The sequence below is a fragment of the Hemiscyllium ocellatum genome, chromosome 16 (assembly GCF_020745735.1).
Source record: "Hemiscyllium ocellatum isolate sHemOce1 chromosome 16, sHemOce1.pat.X.cur, whole genome shotgun sequence".
Lineage (NCBI taxonomy): Eukaryota > Metazoa > Chordata > Chondrichthyes > Orectolobiformes > Hemiscylliidae > Hemiscyllium > Hemiscyllium ocellatum.
In genome coordinates, this window is record NC_083416.1 from 58,478,215 (window position 1) to 58,497,819 (window position 19,605).

At 41.3% G+C, this 19,605-nt stretch overlaps 1 protein-coding gene across 1 annotated transcript in view; it reads right to left on the minus strand.

The window, feature by feature from the left end:
* LOC132823227 (organic cation/carnitine transporter 2-like) overlaps window positions 1-19,605 on the minus strand; it is a 98,344-nt gene that overhangs the window by 37,402 nt on the left and 41,337 nt on the right. The window contains exon 6 of the mRNA XM_060836853.1: window positions 5,088-5,188. Coding sequence (XP_060692836.1) covers window positions 5,088-5,188 — 101 coding nt within the window. The remainder of the gene's footprint in view (window positions 1-5,087; window positions 5,189-19,605) is intronic.

Genomic DNA, 19,605 nt, shown 5'->3' on the forward strand with positions numbered 1-19,605 from the left:
TATTCATGTACCTGAAACCCTCCCTCCTGCACCATCCTTGCAGCCACGTGTTCAGCTGATATCTCTCCCTATTCCTTGCCTCGCGATCACGTGGCACAGGTAACAAACCAGAGATAACAGTTCTGTTTGTTCCAGCTCTCAGCTTCCACCCTAGCTCCCTGAAATCCTGCCTTACATCCCTCTGCCTTTTTCTACCTATGTTGTTGGCACCTACATGGACCACGACTTGAGGCTGGTTACCCTCTCCCTTCAGGACCCCAAAGACACGGTCCGAGACATCACGGACCCTGGTATCTGGGAGGCAACACAGCAACCAGTATTTTGTAAGTTCCAATCCTCCTTCACCATCATAAATGTTATCAAGCACAGACCCAGAATCCTCAGCCACTCCAAATATGACTCCTCTGGACACTCTCCAATGCCAGTACTTCCTTTCTTAGATAGAGGGGCCCAACTGCTCTCAGTATTTCAAAAGTGGTCTGACCAGAGCCTTGTATAGCGTCAGCAGTACATCTCAGCTCTTATATTCTAGCCTTCCTGCTAATATTGCATCTGTCTACCTAACTGCCAATAAACCTGCATGTTAAGTCTAAGAGAATCCTTAACTTCGACTCCCAAGTTCCTTTGTTCTTCAGATTTCCGAAGGCTTTTCCCATTTAGAAAATATTCTACTCGATTCTTCTCACCAAAATACATAACCTCACAATTTCCACATTATATTTCATCTGCCACTTCTTTGCCCACTCTCCTAGTCTGTCCAACTCCCTCTGAAGCCTCCCCTCTTCCTCAACACTACCTGAACATCCATCTATTTTTATGTCATCTGCAAACTTAGCAACAATGCCCTCAATTCCTTAACATGAACAGTTGCGTTCTAACACTGACCTCTGTGGAACTCCACTAATCACTGGCTGCCATCCTGAAAAAGGCCACTTTACACCATTCTCTGTGTTCTCCCAGTCAGCCAATGCCTTGCCCCGAAGACCATGGTCTCTGATGTTCTTCAACAGCCTCCTGCCAGCACATTGTCAACGACCTTCTGGAAATTCAAATAGATCGTGCTCACTGGCTCTCCTTTGTGAACTCATTTGTTACCTTTCAAAGAATTCTAACAGATTTCTTAGGCCTCCCCTTGACAAAGCCCTATTTTACCATGCACTTTCAAGTACTCCATAATCTCATCTTTAACAATGGACTCTAAATTCTTACCAATAGCAAGTTAACCAGCGTTTTGTTTCGTGTTTTCTGCCTTGCTCCCTTCTTTAACAGGGGTTTCGCATTAGCCATTTTCCAACTGTCTGAGACACTCCCTGATTCCAGTGATTCCTGAAAGATCACCACCAATGCCTCTACAATGTCCGCACCTACCTCCTTCAGAACTCTGAGGTAGAATTCATCCGGTCTGGTTGATTAATGCACCTTCAGACCATTCAGCTTCCTCAGCACCTTCTCCTTGGTGATGGTCGTTACACCCACCTCTGCTCCCTGATCAGCTTGAAGTTTTTGTATGCTGCTAGTGTTTTCCACTGTGACAACTGATGCAAAGTACCTATGCAGTTCCTCTGCCATTTCTTTGTTCCCCATTACTACACATTTTCCAGCAGTCCAATGTCCACTCTTGCCTCACTCTTAGCTTTCAGAAGTCTAAAAAATCTCTTGCATTCTTCTTTTGTATTGCTAGGTAGCTTACTCACATATTTCAACTTCACAGGGTAAATTCTCTCACATAATGACCACTGCCCTCAAATGGTTCCTTCACGTTTAGCTCCCTAAGCCAGTCTGCCTCATTAGACATCAGAGATAGTGCAGTAGCTGAGAGACATGATTTAGAATTACCTGTTCCCTAAGTGGGCTCTACCCCAAGCTGCTCCTAAAATAAATCTTGTAGACTTTCCACAAATTTCTTTCCTTGAGATCTGCTACCAACCTAATTTTCCCTGTCCACCTGCATATTGGAGTCTCCTATGATTATTGTATTAGTGCTTTTTTTACATGCTTTTTCAAATTCCTGATTTATTTTCTTCCCCACACTCTGACTTCTGCTCGGGTGCCTGTACACAATTCCCATCAGTATCTTTTTTTCCTTTGCAGTTCCTCAACTTTACCCACATAGACTGTATGCCTTCCAACTCTATATCAATTCTTGCTGTTTAATTTCATTTAATCAATTTAATTTCATTCCTTATTAACGAGGCAACCCCACCAGCTCTGACTATCCTTGGATATTTAGTTCCCAGCCCTGATCTTGCAGTTACATTTTTGTGATACCCACAACATCATACTTGCTAAATTCAATCTGCATGACAAGCTCATTTACCTTGTTTCATATACTGAGTATATGTAAATAAGACGCCCTCTGTCCTGTCAAATAGGATTTCCCTTTCATAAAATCATATTGACCTTGCTTGCTTATGGAACATGGCACTTAACAGCGCAGTACAGGCCCTTCGGCCCTCGATGTTACGCCGACCTGTGGAACCAATCTGAAGCCCATCTAACCTACACTACTCCATTCTTGTCCACGTTATGATTTTCTCAAGTCCCAGCTACTATTTCATTCATAACATATTCGACACTTGCCCAATGACAGTTACTAGGCTAACCAGCCTATAGTTTCCATCTTTCTGCTTTTCCCTTTTCTTAACAGTGCTGTTGTTTTTGAGATTTTTCAATCTGGTGGGACGTTTCTAGAATCAAAGGAATTATGGAAGTTTACAACAAATACTAGTTCTATCAGTTTTCCTGGTACTTTTTCTCTCAAGATATTGATTGTTTAAATCTCCTCCTCAAAGTGAGTGACCTCCTCTCAGGCACCTTCTTCCTGCTCCTCCAACACAGATAGTGCAGCAGCTGAGAGACATAAATTAGAACTGACAAAGTGTTTTAAGTTTTCATAGTTCAAATTGTCATATGTCAGTGGTTGCTGATATCAAACTTAGACTATAAGACATAAGAGCAGAAATTAGGCCATTCAGCCCATTGAGTCTGCTCCGCCATTCAATCCTGGCTGATAAGTTTCTCAACCCCATTCTCCCGCTTTCTCCCCATAACCCTTCATCCCCTTGATGCACAAGAACTTATCTATTACGGTCTTAAATATACTAAATGACCTGGCCTCCACAGTCTTCTGTGGCAATGAATTCCATAAATTCACTACTCTCCGGCTGAAGAAGTTTCTCCTTACCTCCATTTTAAAATGTCTTCCCTTTACTCTAAAAGCTATGCCCTCAGGTCCTTCTCTACAAATGGAAACTTCTTTTCAACATGTATTCTGTCCAGGCTATTCAGTATTCTGTAAGTGAGTGAGTGCCATGTGCAGTGCAACTCTGTGATATTTTGTTCTGTCATCAAGCAGCTGGGAAGCCTCCATTTCTCCTGCCCTAATGACAAAGCCTGATTTAAAATTTCAGTTTCTCATCCCTTGCAGTGGTGACAATGCCAAGAGCTGTTCTGTGATTTCTTTCCCTGGAGGAGTGAAGGGAAAGACCTATAAGTGTACAGAGCTGTGAACTTTGAAGGGATTGAAGGGCAACAATTGTTGAGGATCACAGACTGGGATGGCTGTGACATTGCAATAAGATGACCCTTCATGTCAGTGATGAGAGGTCAGATGGTAATGAGTGCAAAGGTCTGAGATGATGTGGAAGAGAAAGCTAGGGGAGGCAGAGTGAAGAGCTTGGTACTCGAATGGGTCGCACCAGTCATTTTTTTCAACCTCGTAAGATCAATAAGTTTCTTGTGGCTTTGAATCCAGGAATGAGGCACCATTACCACTGTGACAATATCCACCACTTCTAACAAGCCTGCTTGTTTCCCAAGGTTTGACCCACCCTTCCATGGGAAACAGAATCTTCCACTTGGGCCTTCCTCTTCACTGCATTTCTTCTAGTAATAATGCACACATCAGAGATGCATGGTTCAAATTAACTTATACTCATGACGTTCCTGGTTTTGTCATAACGCAAATGATCTATAATGTTTCAGCTCTGATTCTTCCAGGATCCTTTTAAATACTGGAACTGAACAGGGAACATGATGGCTCAGCGATTAGCACTGCTGCCTCACAGCACCAGGGATCCGAGTTCGATTCCAGCCTCGGGTGACTGTGTGGAGTTTGCATGTTCTCTCTGTGTCTATGTGGGTCCTCCACTTTCCTCCCAAAAGATGGGCAGGTTAGGTGAATTGGCCATTGGTATAATTGTCCATAGTGTTCAGGGATGTATAGGTTAGATGCATTAGTTAGGGGTAAATGTAAAGTAATAGTGTAGGGGAGTGGGTCTGGGTGGGTTACTCTTCGGAGGATTGGTGTGAATTTGTTGGGCCAAATGGTCTGTTTCCACACTGTAGGGATCTAAGTAAATAGACTGATGAGGGTCATCATTATTGTCACCTGTTACAACTGTTTCAGAACCTCAGAAAATGGATCAGGATACTGTGGGCATAAGTTAAACAGACACTGAAAAATGTATTGCTGAAATCTACATTTCCTGAGGCACTGTCAGCACCTTTTCTATAAGAAATACAGAAATTAACATTCACCATACAGTAAAAGAACCAGGTATGCTTAACCTAAATGTAATACTTGTTCAGCCTCAGTTAGTTTAACTTGCTATTCTTTTGTGTCTATACTACAGGAAACACATGAAAGCTCTGGAGAGGGTACAGAAACAATTTCCTAGATGGTTGAGAGATTAGTTACTTAGATAAATTGCAGAAGCAGTGTTTGTTCTTAAGGCAGAGGAGATTGAGAAGATATTTGGTAGACCCTTTTAATATCCTTAAGTGTAGACAGACTACGGAAAAGACAACAGTTCCCAATGGCTAAACCATCAATAAGAAGACAGCACAGATGTAAGGTGCCTGGCGGAAAATGAGTGATGAAAGAAAGGAAAACATTTTTGTATGTAATCTGTTGTCAGGATTTGAACTGCACTACATGTGAGTGGTGGCACTATGGAATCAGTGTACCCTTTCCAGGATACAGCGAAAGATGCATGGAACTAACTGGATTGTTTTTCCAAAGACCCAGTGCAGATTCAATAAACCAAGTATCCTCCTTTATTGCTATGATACTACTAAATACTCACCATACAAGAAGGTTTATGATTGTGATCATTCGGATATTGTAGGTTTTAACCAAATGAATAATTGCATGAGACTGTTTACTTTTAGACTTCGTATCTTCAAGCTGAAAGGAAAACAGATATAATTCAGTAATTTTGCTCATTAGTAGAAAATGTTGTTGTTCTTATCTCATATTTATAATTCATGTTAGTCATGGATGCTCCAGAAAGTTTACTTTGCAATATTTTTAAAGAAGTTATAGTTTTCGCAATTTCCTTTTTCCTCCTTTAACTGTCACCTATTGTACTGGCTCTGCATCACATGTTGAATAGTGTGGCACTGGAAAAGCACAGCAGGTCAGGCAACATCTGGGGAGCAGAACTGTCAACATTTTGGGCATAAGCTCTTCATCAGGAATGTGCATCACATGTACATAATGGAAGTGGGGCTCAATAGAAAGATCTTTATAATAAAGTCCTTTATTTTAAACACCAAGCCATGTCACAGTTAAAGCTGTTAGCTCAGAGAAATATTATTCACATCATATCACTCTCATTCATGTTTGAAAATGCAAAATTATTTTGTCAGTTAAGGGTACGCTGCAAAATATGTATTCTAACAAGAAATTCTAGCAAACTTATATATTATGGGTTTAGGAGTACTCTTTGCAAAATATTTATACTGAAAATAAATTGTGTACATATTAAAAATCTCCATCAAAGCTCTGTATGTGGAGCATTGCGGGCAGCGCTAACGTTTTGAGTATTTTCTGTAGAATGTATTCTCCTTTCAAAACAGGATGTTTACACTCAATCGATAATTGTTCATTGTGCTTTATTGTTATAGTATCATTCTGCAGCTGCTTACCCAGAATTGTAAAACAGACAGTAACGTACCAACAACACAATGACAAAAACGGATAAATGCATATGGGAAGGACGATAATGATGCTGCTGAATTGTCATGGCAGCAACTTTATAGTGCTGTCTTTGTTCCTGTCTACTGTGGGCATCAAACAGAATGAGAAACAGGTTCATGGCAGGATGGATTCTCGATCCCGGGCCATATGTTGGACAAACCTGATTTAGATCATGATGTGAAAGTGAATGATCTGGTGAAGCAGCCTGTGCAGCTAGTGTGCAAACAAGAGGGAAATGAACTGACAGAATTGCAAGGACGATCCCTTCAACTGTAGGCCATTTCCCTCCTGTGCTCACTATCAGCGGCAAATGTGGAAGTAAAGGAATCTGCGATTGGGAGAGCAGCAAACAGTGCTCAGTGGTTTTATATAAGATAGTCTGAGTCCTGAACACTGCTGGTAACAGCAGTAAGTTTGCTGGGAGAGGGAAGGAACTGAGGAGGGACTGCATTCCTGGGCAGGAGGCACTCTGTTTTGCCGTGAGCTGTTGAGAGAAAATCAAGTCTCTCCTCATTCCGTGCAGGCACTCATCTTGGAAAGGACAGCAGTCACTCTGCTGAACTAGACTGTGGGATGAAGAGCTTTTGCCCGAAACGTCGATTTTACTGCTCCTCGGATGCTGCCTGAACTGCTGTGCTCTTCCAGCAACACTAATCCAGAATCTGGTTTCCAGCATCTGCAGTCATTGTTTTTACCCTGTGGGCAAATATGTAAGTCAGTGCAGAAGGAAGGGAGGCAGTGAGTGTGCAGGGTATGGAGGAAGTGTACAAGGGATGGACGAGGTATGAGGAGTGGGGATCTGAGAGTGTGTATGTGGGAATGCGTGTGTGAGGGAGAACACTAAGAATTAATATAAGCCTGACACGCACCCTCCCCAACCTTCTCATCCTTCTCCAAAACTTTTCAACACACTGGGCTGGGAGAGAAAACTCAGACTGAAACACAACTCACTTGTGTTTCCCACTCGTGTATGAATTCTGCCAAGGCCATTTGGTAGTGTATGCCACAAGAGGCAAATGAAGAAGAGCTTTTACATGAAACGTCAATTTTCCTGCACCTCAGATGCTGCCTGACCTGCTGAGCTTTTCCAGCACCACACTCTCGACTTTAATCTCCAGCATCCGCAGTCCTCACTTTCATCTAAATGAAGAATTTGTGTTAGTTAAACCCAATGCCCCAGTCTAGCCCCAGTTCCCGTGTGGCAGGACTTGGGCCCAGTCTGTCTGTCTGTCTGTCTGTCTATCCCTCTCTCTCTCTTTCCCAAGCTCTGCAAAAATGAAGACAAAGGAAAAAGACAATTTACAGCCCAAGAACAGGCCCTTCGGCTCTCCAAGCCTGAGCCGATCCAAATCTACTGTCTAAACCTGTCGCCCAATTCCTAAGCATGTGTATCCCTCTGCTCCCCACCTACTCATGCATCTGTCCAGCCGCATCTTAAATGCATCTACCGTGTCTTCCTCTACCACCTCTGCTGGCAGACGCCCACCACCTTTTGTGGAAAGCACTTTGCCGCATGTATCCCCCTTAAACTTTTCACCTCTCACCATGAAGCATGACCTCTCGTTATTGAATCTTTCACCTTGGGTAAAAGCTTATCTCTATCTACCCTGTCTATACCCTTCATGATTTTGTTATGCTCAATCAGGTCCCCCCTCAATTTCCTTTTTTCTAATGAAAACAAAACTAACCTATTCAACCTCTCTTCATAGATAGCACCTTCCATACCAGACAACATCCTCGTAAACCTTCTCTGCACCCTCTCCAAAGTGTCCACATCCTTTTGGTAATGTGCTTACTAGAACTGTACACAGCATTCCAACTGCAGCCCTGCCAGCTCTTATACTCAATACCTTGTCTGATGAAGCTGCAAATGTGTTGCTGGTCAAAGCACAGCAGGCCAGGCAGCATCTCAGGAATAGAGAATTCGACGTTTCGAGGGCTTATGCTCGAAACGTCGAATTCTCTATTCCTGAGATGCTGCCTGGCCTGCTGTGCTTTGACCAGCAACACATTTGCAGCTGTGATCTCCAGCATCTGCAGACCTCATTTTTTTACCTTGTCTGATGAAGGCAAGCATACCACATGCCTCTTGACCACTCTATCCACCTGTGCAGCTACCATCAGGGTACAATGGACCTGCACTCCCAGATCTCTCTGCTCATCAACTTTTCCCAAGGTTCTTTCGTTTACTGTATAATTTGCTCTCGAATTAGACTTGCCTACATGCATCACCTCACATTTGCCTGGATTGAACTCCATCTGCCACTTCTCCACCCAACTCTCCAGTCTATCTATATCCTCTTGTATTCTTTGACAGTTCCTTATGCTTCCTGCTACTCCACAAATCTTCATGTCATCTGCGAACCTGCTGACCATACCAACAGTGCCCTCTTCCAGATCATTCATGTATATCACAAACAACAGTGGCCCCAACACTGATCCCTTGGAAGACCTCTGGTCACCTTTCTCCATTTCGAGAAACTCCCTTCAATTACTACTCTGTCTCCTGTTGCTCAACCAGTTCTTTATCCACCTAGCTAGAACACCCTGCACACCATGTGGCTTCACTTTCTCAATTAGTTTAACATGGGGAACCTTATCAAGCGCCTTACTAAAGTCCATGTATATGACATCAACAGCCCTTCCTTTATCTATCAACTTGGTCACTTTCTCAAAGAACTCTATTAAGTTGGTAAGGCACAATCTCCCCTGCACAAAACCATGTTGCCAATCACTGATAAGCATATTCTTTTCTAAACATAAATAGACCCTATCCCTCAGTACCTTCTCCAGCAACTTTCCCACCACTGACGTCAGGCTTACTTGTCTGAAGTTACCCGGAATATCCCGACTACACTTCTTACACAGGGGACAACCCTCCAGTCCTCTGGCACCTCACCTGTATTTAAGGATGCCACAAAGATATCTGTCAGGGCCCCAGCTTTTTTCCTCTCTTGCCTCTCTCAGCAACCTGGGATAGATCCCATTTGGTCCTGGGGATTGTTCACCTTAATAACCTCTAGCCTAGCTAACACATCTTCCCTACTTATGTCAACGTGATCCAGACTAATCGGCCTTCTATCTCTAATCTCAACATTCATCATGTTCCTCTCCTCAATGAACACTGATGCAGAGTAATCATTCAGAATCTCACCCATTTTCTCAGGTTCGACGCACAGCCTTCCTTCATTATCCTTTAGTGGACCAATCCTTTCTCTAGTTACCCGCTTGCTTCTTATATAAGAATAAAATGCTTTGGGAATCACCGTAATTCTGCTTGCTAAAGCTATTTCATGACCCCTTTTAGCCGCTTGATTCCTCGTTTAAGACTTGTCCTACTCTTCCGATATTCCTCCAGGGTCCATTGTGTTCTTAGCTGCCTGGATCTTAAGCTTCCTTTTTCCTCTTGGCTAGATTAATGAACCAGAGTTTTTTTTCATGACAAATAACCAAGTTAAATGGTTATTAAGAGTTCTGGAGTTTCTTTAGAATTCAGATTTCACCACCTGCCCCATCTTGGGATTTCAGCCCTGACCTCAAACATTAGTCTGTGACTCTGAATTACGATTGTATATTATATTATCACTATACCACTACCTACCTACTTACTAAATGAGAAAAATGGTATTCTCATTTAGCATTGCTATTTAGCACTTTTCAAAGATGTTCTTTATTAAATACTAACAACAATAGATGTTTGAGCAAGATTTCATTAAGCAGCACCTTTAGGAAAAATAATAGCTGTAAAAATGGCACTGACAAAGTTCAACTTTTAATTACACAAAGAAACAAGAATACATCAAGGCTGAAATCTTGCTTTACACGTGTTTAAAGAAATGAAGACTCTTTTGGGAATAAAACTGGTTACAACTTCTGCTCATCGCCCACCATCTGAAGGTTCATTGAAGACCAAGATTAGCATGTATTGTTGAGAATGTCCTAATCATAGAATCACTACTGTGTGGTAGCAGACCATTCAGTCCATCAAGTCTATACCAATCATCTGAAGAGCATCCCACCCAGAACCCCTCCCCCACCTCCCCCCCCCATGCCCAAGATCCTGCATTTCCTCTGGCCAATCCATCTAGCCTGCATATCTTTGGAATGTGTGCAGAAATCCATGCTGACACAAGGAGAAAGTGCAAACTCCACACAGTTGCCTGAGGGTGGAATCAAAGCTGGTCCCTACTGCTGTGAGGCAGCAGTGCTAACCACTGAATCACTTTGCCACCCCAAATGATTCGAAGAAATGATTGCCTTCTTATTTTTAGCCATTAGGGATATTCCTAAAAGGTCTGTTGGATTCAGTCCTTTTGAAATGATTTGGAGATGTGGTAGTGTCCCACTTAAATTGAAGAAAGGATATTTGATAAATCAAACTCAGAAACTCTTTTTATAATTCACTCATGGGATATAGGCACGGTGGCTGCCCATCCCTTGTTGCCCTTAAGGAGGTGCTAGTGAATTGCCTTCTTGAACTGCTGCAGACCCACAATGCCATCAGAATCCCTACAGTGTGGAAACAGGCTATTTGGCCCTTCAGGTCCACACTGACTCTCCGAAGAGTAATCCATCCAGACCCATTGCCCTACTATGCTATATTTACCCTAAGTAATGCACCTAACTAACATGTCTCTTGAACACTATGGGCAATTTTAGCACGGTCATTTCACCTAGCCTGCACATCTTTGGATTGTGGGAGGAAACCAGAGCACCCAGATAAAACCCACACAGACAGTTGCCCGAGGCTGGAATCGAACCTGGGTCCCTATTGCTGAGAGGCAGCAGTACGAACCATTGAGCCACTGTGCTGCCTTATCAAGGAGGGAATTTGAGGATTCTGACCCAACTCATTAGAACAAGCCATCACTCACCAGATATCTGCCAAAAGGTTGACAGTCCTTGTCCCCACACCATCTTTAAATGCCTCTGTGTACCTGCACAAGCATTACTTCCTTACATGGTTGCTGATATTTAGGCCAGACATGGTAGACAGGAGGAACTTGTTGACCCACTATGCAGGCAGGTACACAAAGGTCTTTCTGAACAATGTGATGCAGAAGCAAGGCTTCCTCTTGCCCCGTTCCAGAACCAACAGTACAGGCCATGAGATTGGACTAAGCCAGCCTGGTCTGAGGTTCCCATCTGGGATTGGAAAGTCACAAATATCTGGAGAAATGCTCAACACTGATGGAGTAGATTGTTGCTCTTCTCCCAGTCTGTCAGCACTGTCAACATCTTCCCTCCCATACCTTGCACTCACTCTATCCTTGCTGATATACCTTACACCAAAGCTCATGCTGCCTGGTGAGAAAATCATCATACCAGTTGGGAAAAGAATAAAAGATGAACTGAGATGCTCCAAATACCGAAATAGACCTCACTGGACTTCTCACCCAATTGTGCCACAAATTCAATCACACCCACATTTCTCAAACCCCTCTAAAATTCCATCTAAAGTATTAATGTTGTTACCTATCTCTGGGGAAATATAAGAAGTAAGATTCAGCGGACCTCATCAAATCAAAAAGAAATTACATTGATGCAAATCATGTATGTAGTACTCCAGACAGGAGGAAGAATCAGTGTGTGTGTCTGTTAAAGAAGTATTATGACACGGACGATATGAGTGTATTTATGGCAGTGAAAGAACTTGGGAGTGAAAATAAAATATCAAAACAATTAGTGTACGAATTAGAAATTTAAAATTTAAAAGTTGATCCTCTTGGAACCAGATTGGATAATGTGAAGGTGCTTAAAAAGTTAGATAGCATCATAGTTTAACTTCCAGAAAACTATCAAGTTAACTTACAAAAGCTTTCACAGAATTGATATCTGTGCATAGGTCAGGTTAAACAACCTTAGCTCTTCATGGTTTTACAGCAGGGAATATGTTGCCTATAAAACAACTTCCTTATAGAGTCAACCTAAATAAATTAGCTCAAGTGAGGTAAGTGTTGAAGTTCATGGTAAAAAAAATACAAAATTCAACTGATTCCAGTAGCTAGAGCCCCCCTATCATGACGGTGCTGAAACTAATGGCTCACAGCAATTCTGTATTGACTATTGCAATATCAACCCAGTAACAACAGTGGATTTATATCCTATTCTATGACTGAAGGATTGCTTTGAAAGAACCACGACTCTATGACTCTATAAATAGACACGCATGATTTGTCACGAAAATTAACTTGCAAATGAATATCGGCGATTCCCATTCACTGATCAAGTCAAAAAACTTGGGTTGACACAAGCAATGCAAAATCACACTGTTTGGAAAGAAACATATACCCACAATATTCCATGCGTAAGCAATAACGTCATAAAGAACTATGTAATCGCACAGCTTATATCAAGAATTTGACTACTTTAGTCAAAGCTGAGAAGAGCATCGACAACACTTGACTGAACTGTTGGTCAGTTACAAATAGCCAATTTGGTTATATTTTTGGCTAGAAGTGAATTTGTTAAATTGATAGTAACTTACTTTGGGCCATACTTTGCAACAAAGCTAAAAAGCATTTACAAATAATGAAATTTTGCAACATGTTGGCATGAGTGATTTTATCGAAAATTTATTCCGATCTTTAGACCATTTAAAATATTTCTCAAGAGAAAGCAGCAAGTTTGAATGGAGCCAAGAACATTACAATCTCTTTGACAAATTTAAAGCTGAACTTACAGCCACACTGGTGTAAGCAATGTCAAAGTATGAGAAGGCATTCAAACTGGCTATTGATATCAGCAAAATTGCTATGGGTGCCTTTTCACTACAAGATGACAGTGTTAATGACCTGTAAGTTATTTTTCAAAGAGACAGACCCTAAGTTAATGGAAAAATTCAACACTGGAAAAGGAGACACTGCGTCATGCATTGGCTCTAAACATTTTGAAATATATGTCAGCAACAATGTGGAAGAAATGGTCATTTATATAGACCACAATTTTTTAATTTATTTGGAATGGTTTTGAGACAAGAAGTTACAATTGTTTTGGGAAGCTTAATCCTCCAGCCATAGAGTTTATAAACTGTTCATATGCTTGGAAAGAAATTTGTTATAGTAGACTCTATCAATAACGTGTTAATATCAATATCAATAAGTGAAACTGTCACAGTATTCTAACAGATGAAAGACTTAACAGACAATCAATTTTTCATAGTATAATTTCAGTTACATCACACTGTAAATTTTTGCTATAAATTCTGTGTTAGGATTGAGCCCTCCACGATCACCTGATGAAGGAGCGATGCTCTGAAAGTGAGTATGCTTCCAAGTAAACCAGTTGGACTATAACCTGCTGTTGTGTGATTTTATCGTGTTCAAAGGAAGCTGAGTGTGTAATGTAAATGGACTGTTGCAAAATATGGTTGCCATGAAACTGTATATTTAATGTTAATGTGTGATAGAAAGGATGTTGTAAAGATTTGCTGGAAAATGAAAATGTATCATTTGAAAATTCTTACGAGTATATGATGAATTCTGTGATTTCTACATTATTTACTAATTTTTAAAAACTTCATCAGCAAATGGAAGATTTTTTTTAATTCAAAATTTTTTAAAAATTCGTTCAGTCATTTTGGATCCATGATTTTAAATCAGTATTGTGTCTCCTGCAATGTACTGGAAGTTTGTTTATATTGTGGGGTTTTATGACAGCAGACTGTAACAATAGAGGCATCTTTTGAATTTAGAATGATCACTTGAATTTATCTTCAAAAAACTCCCATAGATTGGTAAAGTTTTGAGCGGTTTGAAGGAGACTTGACTGAAGTCAGGTCCTGATGAAGGGCTTATGCCCGGAACGTCAAATTTCCTGCTCCTTGGATGCTGCCGGACCTGCTGCGCTTTTCCAGCAACACATTTTCAGCTCTGATCTCCAGCATCTGCAGACCTCACTTTCTCCTTGAAATCAGGTGCCAGCATAGTATGCCCTTGGAAATGGGAGATCGTTCAGAACAGTTAAGGATGTAGGTTCGCAGAGGGAAAGAATTTAGTCTGTGAAGCTTCCAGACCAGGAATGCCTGGTTAGAAATCTGCATTGGTTATTCAAAGCTGAGAGAATCTAAGATCTCAATTGTGTGAAGATTCAAGGAAAAGGTTCACTGCTCACAGGACCAGGAACAGAAAAGCAGTTTAATCAACCTACAGATTGGTCGGGAAGAGATGTTTCTCTGTTTTTTGAGTAACTGCAAAGTGATCATGTTGGAGACACGATTGTATCTTGTTCTCTCTCCTAGTTTAAAATCCTTAAAACAGTGTTAAATATACATAGCATTGTTAGTTTTAATTTCTCTGTACAATAAACTCTCTTTCTTGTTAAGACCACATTTGAACCCAATATGCTTTCAGTGAGAGATGCCACGTTAGCTTAGGAAAAAATCTATTATGTCAGAATCCAGTCGAGGGTCTGACTAATCAACTCATAACATTAGCTGGGATGATAATGACTTGTTGTCATAGAGAACAAAAAATGGTAATGCACAATATTAACAGCAACACAGCAGGAAAAAGAATCATCACAGAGTGCTTTGACAAAGGGTCAGTTAGACTCGAAACGTCAGCTCTTTTCTTTCCTTACAGATGCTGCCAGACCTGCTGAGATTTTCCAGCATTTTCTCTTTTGGTTTTAGATTCCAGCATCCGCAGTAATTTGCTTTCAATCCTCAGAGAGTGTTGCACAGCCTGAGGAATCACCACAACATGATAGACAGACAACCTCTTCTAGATCAGGTGTGCTGCCTTAGTGGGATCTCCAAGATGAATAGGTTTCACATGATGAAATACACATGACAAGTGAATAACAGCAAGTCGGAAATAAAGACAACAGTGGATCATTCCCAGTCAGAGGGCACAGAACCCTGCAATCTTTGTTCAACTGGATCTAGATGGTGAGACACAGGCTGACTTCAATGTAGATGTTTCTGGAGCAACAGAAGCAAATGAATGAGGTTCCATCAGCATTTCCAGAGGTATTACACATGTTTACAGAAAGTCTGTCTCCTGCATGTGCTTCATGGACATAAAAACAGCCTTTTCTGCTGATTTTATATCCATGAAAAGAATGATCGGCTTCATGAAGCATTAGATATGGCAAGCAAACAAATACATGCTTGACCTCAACAATGACGTACACATTCACAATGTAAACATACGGAAGATTGCGATAAACCATATCTTAGCCATTCAGTACTTCCATCAGTACACAAAGTTGGACTTCGGTGCATGGCTAGTAGTAAGAGAGGGTAGACCAAGAAAAGGGAAATGAACCAAGTGTAGAAGGAAGTAAGGGAAAGAGCAGCCTTTCTCTATCTCTTCTAAAGGCACAGAATTAGCAGGCTTAGGAGTAGCAGCAAAAGTTAGATAAAGTATTTATAGTTAAGGAATACAATTCACTTGAGTGTTTAACGTTACTACACTTTCACATTTCTAATCCACTTTCATTCATTAGTCAATTGAATAAAAAACTCAATTGTCTGTCCTCTGTTTTTTGTCTGTCACCTACCAAGATGCCTATATACTTGTGAAGAATGGTAGGTCATAGGTTAAAGGTGACTGAAAAGCATTAATGCGGAGGATGGATTGTTGACTGTGGGACAATTTGTCTTGGGGACTAAAGAGGGGGAGCACAATAGGTTCAGAACTAGTTTAATAAATAGCAAACTAAAATTAAAATATGGTTGAAACATACACAGCATCCATGATGACTTTGTAGCTACTGATGCCTTCATTACATCTTATTCTCTCTCCTCTTCATCCATGTTCTCTTTCTCTTATTGTTAATTTTCTTTCTCCAATGAAGCAGAATGCTCATTGGCTTTCTCCTCTTGCAAGTCCAGTTCTTGTGGTTGTGCAAGACATAGTGAAACACTATCATTCTGGAAACCTTGGCTCATGTATCCGAAACATGCATTTCTAACACTGTCAACTGAACCTGTGGTTACTCAGCTGAACTATGAATCTGACAGCTCTCTCATTCTAGCTGGCCTTGTTAACAGTGAAGTGTATGTAAGTGTTGCCAAACATAGAACTGGAGAACTGCAGATGCACTTGAGGGCAGAGAGGGATATGACAAAGGCCACCTGAATATCCCTACAAGGACTTGATGGTGAAGCATTTAAGGACTAAGGTGGCCTTGACATCCACATGCTCATATTAACTATGTAAAAAGAAGTTTTCTTCCAGGAGACTGGATATGTCAGCAATCACCTGATGAGAAGCTCTCAGCCACCTGAGTCAATGGTACGCTTTGATGCCCAAGAAGGAATTCTTTCTTTATGCAGCTTCTATGATCTCTTTGCTCATGCCTTCTGTTTGTTAGCTCAGTAAGCTGAACAGCTGGCTTGTAATGCAGAATGATGCAGTGTGGGTTCAATTCCTGTTACTGATTGAGGTCACCATGAAGAGGAGAAAGTGAGGTCTGCAGATGCTGGAGATCAGAGCTGAAAATGTGTTGCTGGAAAAGCGCAGCAGGTCAGGCAGCATCCAAGGAACAGGAAATTCGACGTTTCGGGCATAAGCCCTTCACCATGAAGAACCTGCCTTCTGATGTGTGCTGATCCTCAGATTAAACCACCATCTCTCTAATGAGAAAGTGGGACTACAGTGACTTTACTTTGCCTCTTTGTAGTGCCAGAAGTCTGAGGAGATGATTGTTGTTGGTCTTGTTGCTCATCTATTATCCAAGGTAGCACGGTATTAATGACTCTCATGCTCATTGGAAAGCTGGTAGCTAGCAGGTCAGATCAGAGGAAACAACTCCAAGGTAATAGAAATGATCTGCAAAGTTTTGGAAATCAGTTTCCAATGAGTGACAGTATAACTGAGAGCCGGTCCTTTGAAAATAAAACTTCAGCAAGGAAGCTACTTTGAGAACTTTGTATTTATTTCATTTCTTCGTTGGCAATTTCTAAGCCGAATCAACCTCTCATCTCACTTGCACTGTTTTCCTAGGAAAGGTCCAGAAAGCCTGGGAAATCCTTGCACACAAAATTAAATTTAGATTCTGTTTTAATAGAGAAAGTAATGAGCTTTTGCATATTCAAACTACAAGTCTTCTTTACCATAACAGAAGTGTTCCTGAAACGCTAAAGAACATCACAGATTAAAAGTGGTCCATACCGACTTCCTAACACAATGACAGTCCCTGTTATTTTCACTTCTTCCTTGCACAGAAAGACATCATTAACAGGCTAAAATTTCCTCATTGTTATCATCCTGGAATCCAGTACTACACAAATCAATGGAAAACTTTTCTCTTTTTATTCTTTCATGGAATGCTAGGTCACTCTAAGGTCATTGATTATTGCCAAGCCCTAATTATCCTGAAGAAGATGGCAGTGAGATGCCTTTTTGACCTGCCACAGCCTTTGAGATATGGGGACATCCACAGTATTGTTTTAGAGTGAGTTCTAACGTTTTGCCCCAGCGAGGGCAGGAGCACAGCACAGCAGAGTGAACCTAGGAGTGAACAGTGACAGGAGTTCCTGCATAAATACTTGAGGAGCAGAATCAATCAGAGCAGGACTGAGGTCAGTCAGAGATACTTGTGTTCTTTCTAGCCCCAGGGATGGTCCCACAAGACTGGAGAATAACCAATGTTGTTCCTTTGTTCAAGAAGGGGAATAGGGATAATCCAAGAACTTCTATGCTGACGAGCTTGACATCAATAGGAGGAATATTACTGAAAAATATTCTTAGGGACAGGAGTAACTTTGGAAAAGAATGGTCTTCTTCAGGATAGCTAACATGGCTTTCTGTAGGACAGGTCTTATCGCACAAGCTTGATTGAGTTTTTTGAGGAAATGATGTAGATCATTGATGTGGGTAAAGCATTGGGTGTTGCATATATGGTCTTCACTAAAGAATTTGACAAGGCCCCTCATAGTAAGCTGTACCAGAAGTTTAAATCACATGGAATCCATGATGAGTTGGAAAGTTGGGCACAAAATTGTCTTGGCCATTGAAGACATAGGGTAGTTTTGGAGGGGTGTTTTTCTGACTAGAGATCTGTGACTAGTGGTGCTCTGCAAGGATCAGTGCTGGGATTTCTGTTGTTTGTAATAGACATAAATGACTTGGGTGACAATGTTGGTGGTCTAATTAGTAACTTTGAAGATGATACAGAAATGTTTGGGGTTGTGGATGGTCAGGAAAGGTACAAAGGACACAGGAAGAAATAGATCAATGGAAAGTTGGGTGGAGAAATGACAGGTGGAGTTTAATCCAAACAAGTGTGAAGTATATACTTTTGGACATCAAATGCAAGAGCGAAGTATACTGTGAATGGCCAGAACCTTAGCAGCATTGATAGTCAGAGGGGTTTTGGAGTCCAAGTTCATAGATCCCTGAAAGCAGCAACACAAGTGGATAAAATAGTGAAGAAAGCATATGGCATGCTTGTCTTCAGGGCACTGAGTGTAAAATTGACAAGTCATGCTGTAACTGTATAAGATTTTGATCTGGCCACATTTGGAGTGCTGTGTGCTGTTCTGTTCACTGCATTACAGGAAGGATGTAGAGGCTTTGGAGAGGGTGCAGAGGTTCGCCAGGTTGTTGGTTGGATTGGAGTGTATTAGCTGTAAGGAGAGGTTCGACAACCTCCATTGTTTTCACCACAGCACCAAGGGCTGAGGGTAACCCGAAAGAAGTACTTAAAATTGTGAGAGGCATGGATGGAGTGGATAGTTGACTCTTTTTCCCAGGTGCAAAAAGTCAGATACTAGGAAGCACAAGTTTAAGGCGAGAATGGGAAAGCTTAAAGGAGATGTGCAATGGAAGTTTTGTTATATAGAAGATAGTAGGTGCCTGGAACACATTGCCAGGGGACGTGGTAGATGCAGATATGATAGCAAAGTTTAAACGGCATTTAGACAGACATATGAACAAGCAGAAGATAGAGAGAGATGGACTATGTACAGGCAGATGGCATTAGTTTAGAACCGTATCATGATCCGCACAGATATGGTGGGCTGAAAGGCATGTTCCTGTGCTGCTCTGTTCTATGTTTTATGACAGCGAAGGATTGGTGATACGACTTCAGATCAAGATGGTATGTGACGTGGAGCAGGACATGGTGCGCCCCCATGCATCTGCTGCCCTTGTCCGTTCAAGGTGGTGGAGTTTACAGGTTTGGAAAGTGCTCTTGGAAGAGCCTTGTTGATTCACTGTAGATGATACACAGCACTGCCACAGTGCATCAGTGATGAAGGGAACGATTGTTGAAGCTGGTGGAAGGGGCCTTGTGTTATGATCTTAGCTGATATTATTATTATTAGACAGATCTCAGAACGAAATCTGACTCAATGGATCAAATGTATTGCTTTTTATTTAATGAGGCAGCCATTCACTGAAACATAAACGCACAGGCTGCAGATTTTAACAATCACACTGAAGCTTGCTACATGAAAGGAAAACAATAACAAAACAAGCTATCTAAATATAAAATACAGCTTGAAAGATCTTAAAACACATGGTAAAGCAAATACTTATATGTTCTTCAACATTATCTCTTTGCAGCAATCAAAATCCAGAGAAATTATCCTTCCCAATCAGAGCTTTAGATTTGATTGAACTGTTTCCCCTTGGTTCAGTCATGTGAACTGGCAAATCTCCAGACATGAA